The sequence below is a fragment of the Uloborus diversus genome, chromosome 10 (genome assembly GCF_026930045.1).
Source record: "Uloborus diversus isolate 005 chromosome 10, Udiv.v.3.1, whole genome shotgun sequence".
Lineage (NCBI taxonomy): Eukaryota > Metazoa > Arthropoda > Arachnida > Araneae > Uloboridae > Uloborus > Uloborus diversus.
In genome coordinates, this window is record NC_072740.1 from 78488867 (window position 1) to 78503769 (window position 14903).

Consider the following 14903-nt stretch of genomic DNA (forward strand, 5'->3'; position numbering starts at 1 on the left):
GTGTAATTTTGGATACATTTGTCATATGAACAATTTATTCCAACAATTAATTTCAGTATAGTAAAACCTGTGAAGTTGACCACCCGTGTAAGTTGACCACCTGTCTAAGTTGACCGCTTTTTTCAGGCACGAAATTAGCCCTTATATAAATCAACCTTTGTAAGTTGACCACCTGTTTAAGTTGACCACTAAAGTAGTGCAAGGCAAGTGGTCAACTTACACAGGTTTCACTGTAATACTTTATGATTTCTTTTTTAATTATTTGTCTCAGCTGTACTAAATTTTGACAAAAACTTTTTCTTGTTAGCATAACACATGGTAATTTGTTGTCCCCAGCATTGTTTTGTTGTCCTGTTTCGCTATTGGGTTTTATACTTGGCAAGATAATATTTAGAAAATAAATATTGTGCCTTGAAAATTTGCATAGAAGTAAAGTAAAGGGGTCGGACCCAAACATCCAAAAAAAAAAAAAAAGCTAAACCTGGTGCAAATTGTTTATTACCCTCCCAATAAGAACAGGTAAAAAGTTCCACCCCATTGTGCGTCGGGTTTTAGAATGGGAAGCATCTAAAAATTTCTGTTTTGGGTATTTTTCCAGAATTTTTTGAGTAAATTTAAAGTGAGAATATTATGTTATGCTTAATTTTCAAAGCATTAAATTAAAGATGTTTGACCCCCAAGAGATATGACATAACCCACCAATGCTACAGAGCCCCCCATCCCCGTAAAACGAAGCAGTACCCCTGAACCCCCCTTCATACAATTCATATGGAAAACATTATTTTATGCTAAGAAAATTATTAGAAATCAATCCATCATCCAAGAGCGATGGTGCACCTCCTCTCAAAACTACAGCACTCCCCCCCTCTCTGCCAAATAAAATAAATTTTCAACCCCCCTCCCCACCTTTTATTTCAAGTAGAAGTATTATTTTATGCAAATCTAAAATGCATTAAATCAGGACTGTCCACCCCATAAGAACAGTAGCTCACGTAACAAAACGAAATTATATACTAAAATATTATCCTTCCCCCCCCCCTCTGATGGTGCACATTTGATTAAATGGCCAGAAAAATAACGCTGAACTGTTTTTTGCTTTCAAATGATTTCTCCTAAGCTTGTAACAAAAAATCTTCGTTATCAAGATGTTTTTTGGAATCTAGATCTTCAGCAAAAATCGTTATTGTTGCAGCTGTGTCTAACACAGTTTGTGCATATAATTGAGCACTTCAGTTCACTTTCAGACTTTTTAAGCATTCACTATGTCCAATGAACCTCTCAGAGCAAGCACAAGATTTGAGACCTAGAAAGTCTTCTAGAGCAGAAGGCTTGGCTGTTGTAATAGGACGCAGATTATATTTCTGTGGTGCTTTCTTTGCACCCATCAAAAATGACACTAGCTTTCCCACACTTACAAGTGACCTATACACTGCATTGCTGGCATATTTCCTTGAAGCTTACATATCATTACCAAAAATATGATCAAGCAGGTATCTTCCATCTATTACATATGAGGCAGTGAGAAGCAAAGGGATGTAAGTGGCAAAATTAAAAATAACCAGTACAAATGGTTGGTGAACCTCTCCTCTATCTTGGGTGGGACAAGAAATGGTACTAGTAGACCTGGTAGTTGCTTCTATACAGCATGATTTAGAAAAGAAAATCAATGAAAGCCTACCTAAGATATATTTAAACGCGTTTTATTCAAAACTTGAAAATGTCCACTTACATCCCTTCGCTTCTCACTGCCTCATATATGACACTAGCTGTTTGTTCTGTGATGTTGGATGAACCTTTTGCTTCAGATAATAATACTTTAACGATACAGGATTTCTTTCCTTCTGAAACCAGATTCATCGAATACTGATGGAGGATCAGCGCATAACTCGTACCAGAAGTTTTTAGCAATTTGTTATTCCATCTTTACTCTTCATACCATTCGGTGTAAAAGATGGTTTGGGCTTACACATCTTTACAGAGAGTAACTACTATCGTAACAGAAGCTAAAGACATAACTGCTTACCTCCTTTACAAAGAAATGCCACAAAATTGTTTGCCTTCAATATCCTTTGATGTTACTACCCGAACGTTAAAGGTCTCATCGCAACTCACCTTATCATCAGCGAGCAATACCACTACCAACTTGAGAGGGAAGAAACTTCTGGGGGCTTTAGAAACGGATTGTGATTTCCAAACTGGGAGACAAAAAGGTGTAAATATTCCAGGTGTAACATAAAAAGGTGTAACTATGTAAAAGAGTGAACATAGAATGTGAAATATATCAAGAACAAACTGCTTGTTTATTTTGGGGATAGTATTTTTAGATTAATGTAATAAATTTGGAGTGTTTTCCTTCACTATTATGATATTTTCAATATTTTGCGCAGCTATTATTTTCTCAAAAACTGTACGTGATGGGGGGGGGGGAATGTAGGTTTGTTTTGTATTCAGCATCCTCGAAAACATAAAATTTAACCAAAATATTCCATGCAGCTCAAAAAAGTTCTTTTTTTTTTGCAGACCTGTGTAATTTTAGTTCATATGAAAAACGGACGGGGACACGCCAAAAATGTGACTTTCTGGTTATTCAAAAATTTTTGCAGAAAAAACTAAATGAGTTGTTGTTTTAATAAGAGTAGAACTAGTCGACCCGTGCGGAACTCCGCACTGTGCTTCGAATCGTTTCATAAGGCATTTCGCTCTTTAAAAATTTCAAAGGAAGAACATTATGAAGAAGAACCGAAAAAAAGTAAGCGCAGAAGAGAAGGCATGTAATTTAAAGACATCAGTAACAAAACCTCGTTAAATACAACGTTGTGATAATTTGATCATCGCTCACCTTTTGGTCGTACATATTTTCAATTCAAACATAAATATCATTAAAATTGTGGCTGAGTAGTGACTCGTGAAAAAGCAATAATTGTGCATGTGAGAAAACAGGTTGTGGCAAATACAGTCCTGCCCATGTGAGCATCTGACGGGAAAAAAAAAAAAAAAACATTTAAGAGATATTTATTGGCACGGATTCGAATTGGTGCCATTCTAATTAACAGCCCGACACCCCAACAAACCTAGCGATTGCGCCTTCCTTTTCGAAAGCTATTCATTGAAGGAATGCGTAGTAAAAAACGGCAAAAAAGCTTTTTGCCAAAAAAAAAAAATAATAATAATAAGATCATGCTTCTATGTTTTGTCATTAACCAGCATGATACGATTTAAAATTATTCGTAAAGCATGGAATTTGAATAAAGAATGACGAAGATCTCACGTAGCGATTGAAACAAACATTATAGAGAAGTAATAAATTAGATTGAAACTAAGTGTTTTTATCTTTGAATATTGAACTATTTCACATAGAAGGTTGCCTTAACCGTTACGGCTTAAATGCCCTCACATGTTTCTCTTTTAATCGAACACTTAAAATTCAAAACCAAAACCAGTTGAACTGAGTCCGTTCTTAAGTGTAATTTTTCGAACGTAGACAAAATGTATTTTTATTTTTTCAGCAGAAAGCAGAGGAGTAGAAAATAATTTCTTGCTAATGAAGTTGATAATACTTTTAATGCTTTATATCGTATTCGCGCGAATAAAAAATTAAAGGTTTACTGAGTGAAACTCGTAGTTTTAATCGGGCGTAGTATTTTTTCATTTGTACAAAAGGTCGAACACTGCTATTAGAAGCATCTACATTTTAGCATACAATAAAAATGTTTTTCTGCACAAAAAGGATTTCTTTAGATAAATCTAATACTTTTTTATGCTTACATTATGTTGAGTGGTCTGGATGTAGTCAAAGAACACAGTTCGATTAACAATCAACTTATCCGAATGATAACTGTAGCCTGCATAAAGGAGTCGAAACACCAAGTAGCATTCCCACTGCATTTATTTTATTAGGTGTGTATGTTATGAGCACATGTAATGCGTAATACTAATATAAATTTGATATTATGTCGGACAGCCCAAGCTTGCCCGAAGTTCAGATAGTTTATAGCCGAACGCTCTACCGAAAAAAAATTATCAATTAAACCGAACAACTAAGTCCAGTGCTGTTAAGCTTTATTAAAATATAAACACACACACAGGCAATTTTTTTTTTTTTTTTTTTTTGCCGAAAGCGACGTAAAAAATGGAAAACTGCATTTGAACTTTCCTTTAAAAAATGCATAAGAACTACAGGCAGCATCAAGGTTTTGAAACAGCAAGAGGCGATTTCGAAAACTTGAATTTTTTAGACCGTAAGTCTTTTTTTCGTCATTGGCCAGCCTGATAAGTTTTAAAATGAGAGGGGATTAATATATAAGATAAGATATTGAAGAAAAATGCTTTTATTTTTGAAATTTTTTACAATTTGTTATCGCAGGCTGCTTAAACCGTTATAACTTAGATGGCAGCACGTGTTCATCATTTAACAGCACGGTTAAAATACAAAATAAATTGAACTATGCTTTCGAATGTAGTAAAAATGTGATAAGCTATTTGTTTTTTAGCAAAAAGAAGAAAAAATATATATTTTACCCTTCAAATTGAGGTAGTATTTTATTTATTTGTACAAAGAGTCAAAAACTCATTAGAATAATATATATTTCAATATACGATTTATTATTTTTTTTTCTGAACAAAAAACAATTCTATTGTAGTCTGAAATCTTAAACCTGTTACTTATATTTTCGCTTACATTATGCTTTAATTTTCTTTCCAGAGCCAAAGCTTCAAAAAAAAAAAAAAAAACACGTGCAATTTCGAAGTAATTTAGCACAAAATCACTGATTGTTTTCATATCAGCAAGGAGCATTTCCCTCTCATTTATTCTATTCCCTCATAGTTGTTATCCATTTAATTCAGTGTTCATGTAATGCGCGATGTTTCTCTAATTTTTTTGTTGCAGATTGTTCGGACGTGGGCCCGAACACGTAATCTCCTGGGTACGAAGAGAACGCTCTGCCGATCAAGCTACTCAGCTCTGTCGGTCATAGCGCAAATTAAAAAAATAAGTTTGACCGAAAACCTTATTCTGGTTCTTTAAAACAGGTTTTTCGGCTAAAAGAAACAATTTTCAGACCTTGGGTCTATTTTTCGTCAGTAGCCAGCACCATAAGCTATAAAATAAGCCGTAAATCAAAGAAATCGATCAAGAATTGAGGGAAATTTGGCGTAGAAACCAAAAACAGGCTACAGAAATAATATATAAGGATAACATCAGATAAGTTATTTCTAACAATTAAAAAAATGAAAACACTTTCTGAGTTAAACAATTTTTGTGTTAGGCTGTTGAGGCATAATAGCGTTAGGATTTTGAAGAATAACCCATTTAGTTTCAAGAAATGAACTCAAAATATTGCTTTATATGGGAGTTTAGTAAGACCCCATTTGGAGTATGCCGTACAGTTTTAGTCGCCTTATATGACGAAAGATATTTGGGTATTGAAAGGGTTCAAAGAAGGGTAACTAGACTAGTTAGGGGACTCTCAGATTTAGATTATAATACTAGACTTAATAGGCTTAATGTATAGCCTGGAGCAAAGGAGGATCAGAGGGGACATGATTCAGTTGTTTAAATTTAACAAAATGAATGATGTTAATGGATTAAATTTTTGCACCGAAAGCAGGACGAGGGATCATTGTTTTAAGCTATTCAAATCTCAGGCTAACTTTAATTAAGGAAAAACTACTACTTTAGTAGGGTTGTAGCGTTGTGGGCACTTGGAACAGCTTACCGGAAGAGGTGGTAATGAGCAACGGGGTGGATAGCTTTAAGAGGGCCATTGATCTTCATTGAGGACTGATAAATTGACTAGGACCAGCCTAGCTGGGCCAAGAGCCTGTTTTTGGTCGTCACATTTGTATTTGTATATTTGTATTTGTAATATTGGTTAGATAATACAGAGACGATGTTGATGGTGTACAGGAAAGTAGACTTGTTTAATTCTAGGCGAAACTTCTTGTTTAACTTGTGATTCCTTGGTTGAACAATTGGTTTCGTATTCGTTTTCAATTTCGATACGCACTGGATTTTTGTTACTGTTATTTTGTCTTTTGAATACTCATCGCCCCTCCACCCCCCTATCGCTCCACACGAATTTTCTACCCCCTTGAGAAGTCAAATCGCGTCTTAGGAGCAATCGCACCTAGGTTGGGAACCCCTTATTGCATGAAGATTTTATAAATAATACAGTTAACTGATTGATTGACTACCACTTATCTTTCCACTTTTATTAATATAAAGGGAATCATGCGGCATTTTCTAAGGTTTTATAAGGTGCTAGATTCATGTAATTTTTGAATTGATTGAAAACGTGTAAAAATATTATTACGAGCGTAGTAAAATAATAACGCCATTTGTATAAGTCTTTTCACAATATCATCAGTCTTCCTCATAGGATGATTTTTTTGAGCTATACGTTCTTTGCTTAACTTCTCAATTTCCCGTTTTATTTCTTCTTGACTTTTTCCTTTTTTCTGAACATTCTTCCCTATGGGTGATTTTCGCCTTTCTACCCCCCCCCCCCCTTTCCCTTTTGTGTTTTTTCAAACTCGTAAGTGCTTCCGTGAATTACTATGTAAATAATTTTATACGGATTGCACTTAAGATTAACAACAGGAACAATTCATGGGTAAACGACAGCTTCATAGGCTTAAAAAACGGTTCCAAGAAAGCCGAAAATTATCAAAAGTAACTTCAAATAGTTTAACTGGAAATTTTTTAAAAAAGACTGAGTAACACTCAAAAATCATGTCATATCTAATGTTTGTAGTTTTTTCAAAGAGATGGGAAATGAGGCAAAATTTAATCATTTCTATATATGGGATAGTTGTTAACATCTAGTTTGCTTATCAAATACAACTGCGAAGATGAAACTGAACGTAACCAATGAAAATAGTTCAAACCAATTGCGTCACTTTTGTAGAACTCATGGATAGAAAAGTGTGACCACGGCTAAGCTTTGGTAAAAGACGTCTTTCACTATGTCAACATTTAAACAATAATAACGCTTCTGAAACTGATTCGAAAAACGAGGGAGCCTTTTCAGTGTTTTCCCAAGTTGCCAAGTCATCACTCACCGACAGTTACGTTTCCAAAATCAAAACAAGTTTGATAATGTCGTTTGTTTCCATCTACCCTAATTGGCCTTCCTAATTTGTTACAGATTAGAAATGAAGTCAAAAATGCCAAGTCATCACTCACCAATGGTTTCGTTTCCAAAATCAACACAAGTTTGATAATGTCATTTGTTTCCATCTACCCTAATTGACCTTCCTTATTTGTTAAAGATTAGAAATGAAGTCAAAAATGCCAAGTCATCACTCACCAACAGCTACGTTTCCAAAATCAACACAAGTTTGATAATGTCGTTTGTTTCCATCTACCCTAATTGACCTTCCTAATTTGTTACAGATTAGAAATGAAGTCAAAAATGTATGCTTGGACACTGGCTTCAGGGAGCAAAATGAAAAAGTTGGCTTAGAATTATGTTTACAAAATGATACGAAGATGCTAAGAGATCAGGTTTGTATTCAAATTATTTTCTCTGAATGTAAAAAAGTCAATTTTATTTAAAATTTTGCAAACACTAAAACATGACACTGCTAAATTTTATGAATTATAAATTATTAAGAATGGTTCTAATAATAAGCAATGTCCTTGAAATGTTGTGGGGGAAAAAACGCATTTGACAGTATGGCTTAGAGAGGAGAAACTGAGTACTTATGGTTGCCTGCCCTTTTCTTTTTTGATAAAACAAAGATTATTGCTAAGTTGCCCCTCCAAAAGTGATGAGTGGAGTAAATCAAGCAGAGAAAAATTTATCATTTGAAATTTACTATTAAAGTATAATGTTTAATAAAATAGACTTTATGAATATTCAGTAAACATTATTACATGAGTGAAAACGTTTAGGTCTGGGTTATTTTAGATCTAGGTTATCATAGATAATATTTTTGAAAATTATGCGTATATTTCAAATCTCAAACACATATCCTATCCCTCTCTTGTGTAAGGGAACGATAGGATATTTTTTTATTGTAGTTTGAATAGCTTATAAAAGTAATATTGTAATAGTTTCCATATATTTTATGTTTCTTAAACATGCAAAAATGTCTTAATTTAGTTTTCTGAAATTGACATTATTGTAGCAATAGAAAGTAATTTGTAAGAAATGCTTCCGTTTAAAATTGCCCCCCCCCCCCTACTCTCCCCTAATAAATACAAGTAGGGGAATGTGGAGCAAAGTGAAATAGATAATATACCTTCTTTTTTGAAAATGAACAAACTGGAAATGCATTTTGAAAATTACGTTGCATAAAGAAGGAACAATATATTTACAATAGAACTTGTATCGAAACATTATTTTTTATTTTTGGCAGTAAGTTTGTACATAAAAAAAAGGTGGAAATTTTTAACCTTTTTTTTCCATGGTGCAAAGTGAAAAATAAAGTTTTTCTAATGAATGTTTTCTATTCATTCCTTAAAGATATTTTTTATCAAATAAATAGATAAATAAAGAATTAATGAATAAATAAAAAATTAATGAAAGAATAAACGAAAAAAAATTTAATGAGTGAATAAAAGAGTGAACTAATAAGAAAATAAGAGAATGAATGAATGAATATGAATAAGAATATTATTAAGAGAAGGAATGTAAATAAACTAATTGCTAAAATGAATACGTAAGTGGTTTGATAAAAGACTGAATAAGTAAATGAAATGAACTATCTCACTTTGCCCCGCATGGACATGCCTAATTGTACAAAGCATTTACAATACAAATAAACTTAATATTAAGCAAACAAATATTGCACTGAATATTAGTAGGTCTCAATTAATATTTTAAATGTTAGTATTAAGAGCTTTATCATTTAATAACACCAAAAATAATTTTTGACTTATAACAAAATCTTACGATGTGCCTATCAATTTTTCAAAATTGCTTGTATTATCATATTCTTTGGTTTTTTTGGTATTCAGGGGTAATTTTTTCTTGACTGAAATAGACTACATGTGTAACTGCAATATTAAAATATTGCTTGATAGATGGCGTTAAAAGCAGCGAAAATATTCCACTATTTCACTTTGCCCCGCTTTTTCGCTTTGCCCCACATTCCCCTACATTATTTTTTTTTCAAACACTAGATAGAAAGTTTAGTTTCTTTCTAATACTAATTAAAAGTGAATGGCCTCTTATATTTTACAATTTACATAATTTTAAATAAAATAATAAAGCATTGTTCGCTTTTCAGAATTTTATCTTTTCTTGGCACAAAGACATCCGTCCTTTGAAACGAAATCTATGCTTCGATGTATCTACCCCTGAAAGAGGTGCTCCAGTACTGCTTTGGAATTGTCATGGGATGCAGGGGAATCAACTCTGGAAACACGATGAGGTATTGCAATAGTAGTAACACTAATTTAAGAGTAGACTGGCGAAAAACGCAATATAACTTGCACGAAAGTGGTATAACGAGCGTTTTTCACGAGCAACGTATCTCAGAGCTAAAGCAAACTCCTTCCTTGCAACGTGAGATTTTTCTTAGCACAGTGCGAGGCATGGTTGGAGACGATAGAGGGCGCTACTGTTGCTGGGGAGAGATTTTGCAGCTCCTGAGATAAGTGATTTTTTACTGTAATTGTTTATTTTACTGCTTTAGTTTCAGTATTTTTATTGTATTTTATCATATAATTAAGTATTTTTGTGCTTTTAAGTCTTATTTTTGATTTACTTGCTTTCTTAAAGTGTTTTTCTATTCTTTGTAGCTAAGCCTAAATTGTGCTGATTTCTTGTTGTTAAGCCTGAGTGCTCTGTTAAGTGTGTAACTTGTTTATTTTAATTTACTGCTTGTCTTATTATTTAGTAATATTAGTACCTTTTACTTCCAATGCTTTCTAATTCTAATAACTAGCATTATTTCTTCAATTTTGTATTTTTGTTTTGACTTATTTTTAAGTGTACCATTTTGAGCTAGAATGGGAGTTATATGCATAATGAAGGAGGTTAAAAGTGGTAAAGGGGACAAGTGGATTTCTTGTGACCAATGTCAGATGTTCTGCTTGTTTAAGGGGAAGGATGAGTCTGAGAACGATTTCATTTGCACTAAGTGTGTTAAAATCTCAGAAATCAGAGTTAGGATGCTTACTTTGGAGGGCAGCATTAGGCTGTAGGCGTGTAGGTGGGGTAAACACTCCAGAGGGAAAGGGGGAAGTTAGTAAAAAGGAGGTAGGCATTAGCTGTGTGTTAGATAGTGGGAATATTCCAGAGGTAAGGGAGGAGGTTATTAAAAAGGAGGTGGGCATTAGCTGTGTGTTAGGTAGTGAGAATATTCCAGAGGTAAAGGGGAAAGTTATTGCTGAGGCGACTGACTGGGAAACAAAGGGTATAATTTTGGGAGCTTCAATGGTGCGTGAGGTGGGAAACTCAATAGGCAGAGTTAGACGTAAGGTGGCTAGATGTTGTTTGTCAGGGGCTCGGGTGAGAGATGTAAGTAGGGTTGCTGAAAAGAAGGGGGTATTTAATAAAGAGGATGTAGTTACTTTGTGGGTGGGAACTAACGATGTAGGCCATAGTAACAACGATTAGTTTTCAAAGGAATGGGATTCCCTGTTGGACAAAGCAACCAACTGTTTGGCAAATGTCCAAGTAGTTGGTTTGCTTCCCATGTATGTAGTGCATGGGAGTTGGTTAAACCAACGGGCTAGGTGTATGAACCTGGTACTCAAGGAAATTTGCGTTAAGCGTAGTATCAGGTTTATTGATGTGTGGAGTAAATGTAAACGCGATTGGATTGCTAGGGATGGCCTGCATCTGAGTTCTACAGGGGTCAAAATGGTTAGTGGTTTGATTTTAGAGACTTCAGAAACAAAAAACTAAGTTGGAATGATGGGGAAGGTTTAAGGAGCAGAATTCGAAAGGGTACTAACTGTTGGAATTTTAGTAGAAACGGAAATAGGGTGGCTAATAAGAAAAAAGATTTAAACAGTTGGGATTCAAATAATTGTGAAGCATTAAATAAAAGTAAGATGGGCTTACTTAAGGTTTTTTATACAAATGCTCGTACTATTAGGAACAAGATGGAAGAATTGAAAAGCATAATAATAGACGAGAGGTTGGATATTATTGGAGTTACCGAGACATGGGCTACCGAAAGTGATGATGATTTATTATCTATTGCTGGGTATAATTTGTTTAGACAAGATAGAGTAGGTAAAAGAGGTGGTGGGGTTTTATTTTATGTCAGAGACACTTTAACTTGCAATGAATTGGTAATTAATGATAAACCTAATGAGATTGATATGATTTGGCTGGAATTGATGATTATTAAGGGCAAAAAACTACGTTTAGGGAACATTTATGGGCCACCCAACTTAAGCCAGGGTCAAAATGAACAGATGTTTAGTATTATTAGTGACATTTCTAGCAAGGGGTCAGCCATCATAATGGGAGATTTTAATTTTCCAGGAATTGATTGGAATAATTTTTACCATAGTAATAGCAGAGAAGAGGAATTTTTGAAAGTAATTGGTGACTGTTTCTTAGATGAAATTGAAACTCAGGGTACTCGACAGGACGAGATTTTGGATCTAGTTTTCTGCGACATGGTTGTTCTGTTCAGGGGTTGTGTCTAGGGGAACACATTGGAGATAGTGTTCCCCTACACACAACCCAACAAACTTAATACCAACAGTATAAGGTTTGGGATCAAATTTGATATTCACAAAGTAGAGAATTTTAGCTTTGTGCCCAATTTCAGAAATACTGACTTTGTGGCACTTAGGCAGAGTTTGAAAGCATTTTTTTCTTCTGGAATGGACACTAGCGATGTGAATCTTCAGTGGGCAGAGTTTAAGGAAAATCTAGCGAAAACGATTGGGGATCATGTTTCCTTTATGAGAAAGGGTGTCAAGACTAAAATTTGGCCAATGTGGTTCTCCAGGGAAACTAAAGACGCTCTAAATTACAAGCAAGCCACTTTTCATAGGTTTAGAGAAACTGGTCACAGCGCAGATAGGCTCCAATATTGTAAGGCAAGGCGTAAATTTAAGTATTTGGTACGGATTCAGAAAAGAGAGTTGGAACAAAGACTGGCAGATAACATAAACAGGAATCCCAAGAGGTTTTTTGCATACGCTAATTCGGGGAAAGTTCGAAATAGTCATATTGGGCCACTATTGATGAGCACGGATTTTTAATTCAGGACGATAGTGATATTGCTAATGTTCTTAATAACTTTTTTTCGAGTGTTTTTAACGATAACTGTATCGCAACAGTTGACATCAACAAGACACAAGCTATAGTACAGCTTGAGGACTTTGTATTTTCCAGGGATGACGTTTTACTTCATTTGAAAAAAAAATAAAGAGACTAAGGCTCCGGGACCGGATAATATTTATCCAAAAATTTTAGTTGAATGTGCGGAGGAATTAGCAGATGTAATCGTAAATATTTTCAATACTTCTTCTAACTCGGGTACAGTGCCAGAGGACTGGAAGCTGGCTAACATTACATCGCTCTTCAAGAAAGGGTCTAAAGGGAGTGCGGGAAATTATAGACCTGTGAGTCTAACTTCGGTGGTTTTTCAAAATTTTTGAAACATTGATAAAAATTAAGATAGTAAATTTTCTCGAGACTAATATTCTATTGACTAGTTTTCAGTACGGTTTCAGGAAAGGTAAAAAAATCTTGTGCAACTATTTTATTACATTTCTATGACAAAGTTACCATGGCTTTGCACAATAAGAAGTCTGTAGATGTTGTTTACATTGATTTTCAAAAAGCTTTCGATAAGGTACCGCATGTTGTTCTACTTAGCAAATTAGCTGATATAGGAATAGGAGGGAAAACTTTCATTTGGGTAAAAAACTGACTGACCGGAAGGAACAAAGGGTAATTGTAAGGGGAAATTATTCTAATTGGAGTGAGGTCTTAAGCGGGGTTCCTCAAGGATCACTGTTAGGGCCTGTTTTGTTCATTGTCTTTATGAACGATATTCACAAAATATTTCTGGGAACATGAATTGTTTTGCTGATGATGTCAAAGTTATGGAGAGCGTAGAAAATGAAGAACAAGCAAATCAGCTGCAAGAGGATCTTGATCATATTACGGAGTGGGCTGATAAATGGGGTATGGCTGTTAATGTTGGGAAATGTCAAGTGCTACATTTAGGACATGGAAATAAGTATACAAGTTATTATTTGCAAGGTTCAGTCATTAGTCAGGCAGACAAAGTTACTGATCTGGGGATCTTAATAAGTCAGGATTTAAAGTTTAGCCAACAGTGCAGCATTGCTAGTAACAAAGCCAATACGATGATTGGGTTTATCAATAGATCTATTTCAAACAAATCTAAAGAAGTTCTTCTGCCCTTATGTAGAAGTTTGGTAAGACCCCATTAGGACTATGCTGTTTAGTTTTGGTTTCCTTATCTTAAGAAAGATATTAATGTATTGGAAAGGGTTCAAAGGCGGGCTACAAGGCTAATAAATGGACTTTCCCACTTAGATTGTGATTCCAGGCTTAGAAGGCTAAAAATGTACAGTCTTGAGCAAAGAAGAGACCGAGGGGACATGATTCAGTTGTTTAAATTTATTAAAATGAAAGATGTTACGGGGCTGAAGTTTAGCACTGAAAACAGGACAAGGGGTCATTGTTTTAAGCTATTTAAATCTCAGGCTAACATGAATATTAGGAAAAATTATTATTTTAGCAGGGTAGTGGAACCTTATAACAGCTTACAGGAAGAGGTGGTAATGAGCAAGGGAGTGGATAGTTTTAAGAGGGCCATTGATCTTCACTGGGGATTGTAAATTGACTAGGACCTGCCTAGCTGGGCCCAGAGCCTGTTGCTGGTCGTCACTTTTGTATTTGTATTTGTATTCTATTTGTATAAGTAAGTTAATAGTTCTTAGCATATGAATTTATATTAAAGTTTTGGTTCAGTACATTTCTGACCATGTGATGGCACAAAATGTAACAGGAGGGTCTATTTACTCCTATGGAAAATACCATCTTCTTCATAACTATTTTCTCCTTTTTGTTTTAAGGAGTTGGTCGATTTGGCAAGTGAGGCATCCATATCCTAAATTAAAAGTAACACTAAAACAGAGAGAAAAAAAAAGTTTTCTTGCCGTGTGTAAGTTAAATTCACGTTTATATTTTAATTCTGCTCAAACTGTTAAAAATTGACGATTGACTGATATTTATTACTGATTCATGTTGAATGTGTATAAATAAATATATTCTCCATTTACATACGAATGTGCCTATCAATAAACCCTGTGAAAATCATGTGGTTTATAATTGATACAACTTTTACAGGAGACTCATCAGTTGGTCCATTTAACAACAGGAAACTGCCTGGATTGTGATTTTAACCTTCGAAAGATATTTATGAACCATTGCCAAAATAGCTCAATTAGCCAAAAGTGGACATTTGAAAAGATGAGCTGAGATATGAATGAGAACGAAACGACGTAATGCAATTTTGAGTACGGTTATAAAAACGTCACTGAAAACATGAAATGCTTGGTAAAATTCTATCAAATCATACAGAGTTTTAATTAAAACTCTGAATGCGTTTATATTTGCATTAAAACTTGTATATGATTTTAATAAATTTATTTCAAATACAATCAACTTTCTTGGTTTTATGCTTAAATATTTTGCATAAATACACACACATACGCAGGCCCTTATTTAAGGTGTCATATTCGTGCGATCGCCCCCCCCCCCCCGACCTTCAAAAACAGAAAACGTTTGAAAATTAGAAAAAATTCCGGGAGAAGATCAAAGAACCTCTCCTACCCTCTCCTACATAAAACAAATTATCTAATTGCGTTTTTGGGCCTTTAGTTCCAAAGAATTTCCAGTAAAGAGTCCCCAAAACCCTCTCCCATAAGTTATTGAAGTTCATCT

At 34.5% G+C, this 14903-nt stretch overlaps 1 protein-coding gene across 1 annotated transcript in view; it reads left to right on the top strand.

Annotated features, from left to right (window-relative positions):
- Positions 1-14572, top strand: part of LOC129231573 (putative polypeptide N-acetylgalactosaminyltransferase 10) — a 51157-nt gene extending 36585 nt beyond the window's left edge. Inside the window, exons 8-10 of the mRNA XM_054865930.1 lie at positions 7397-7507; positions 9238-9381; positions 14307-14572. Of these exons, the coding sequence (XP_054721905.1) occupies positions 7397-7507; positions 9238-9381; positions 14307-14438 (387 nt within the window). The 3' untranslated portion in view covers positions 14439-14572. The remainder of the gene's footprint in view (positions 1-7396; positions 7508-9237; positions 9382-14306) is intronic.
- Positions 14573-14903: the final 331 nt, after the last annotated feature.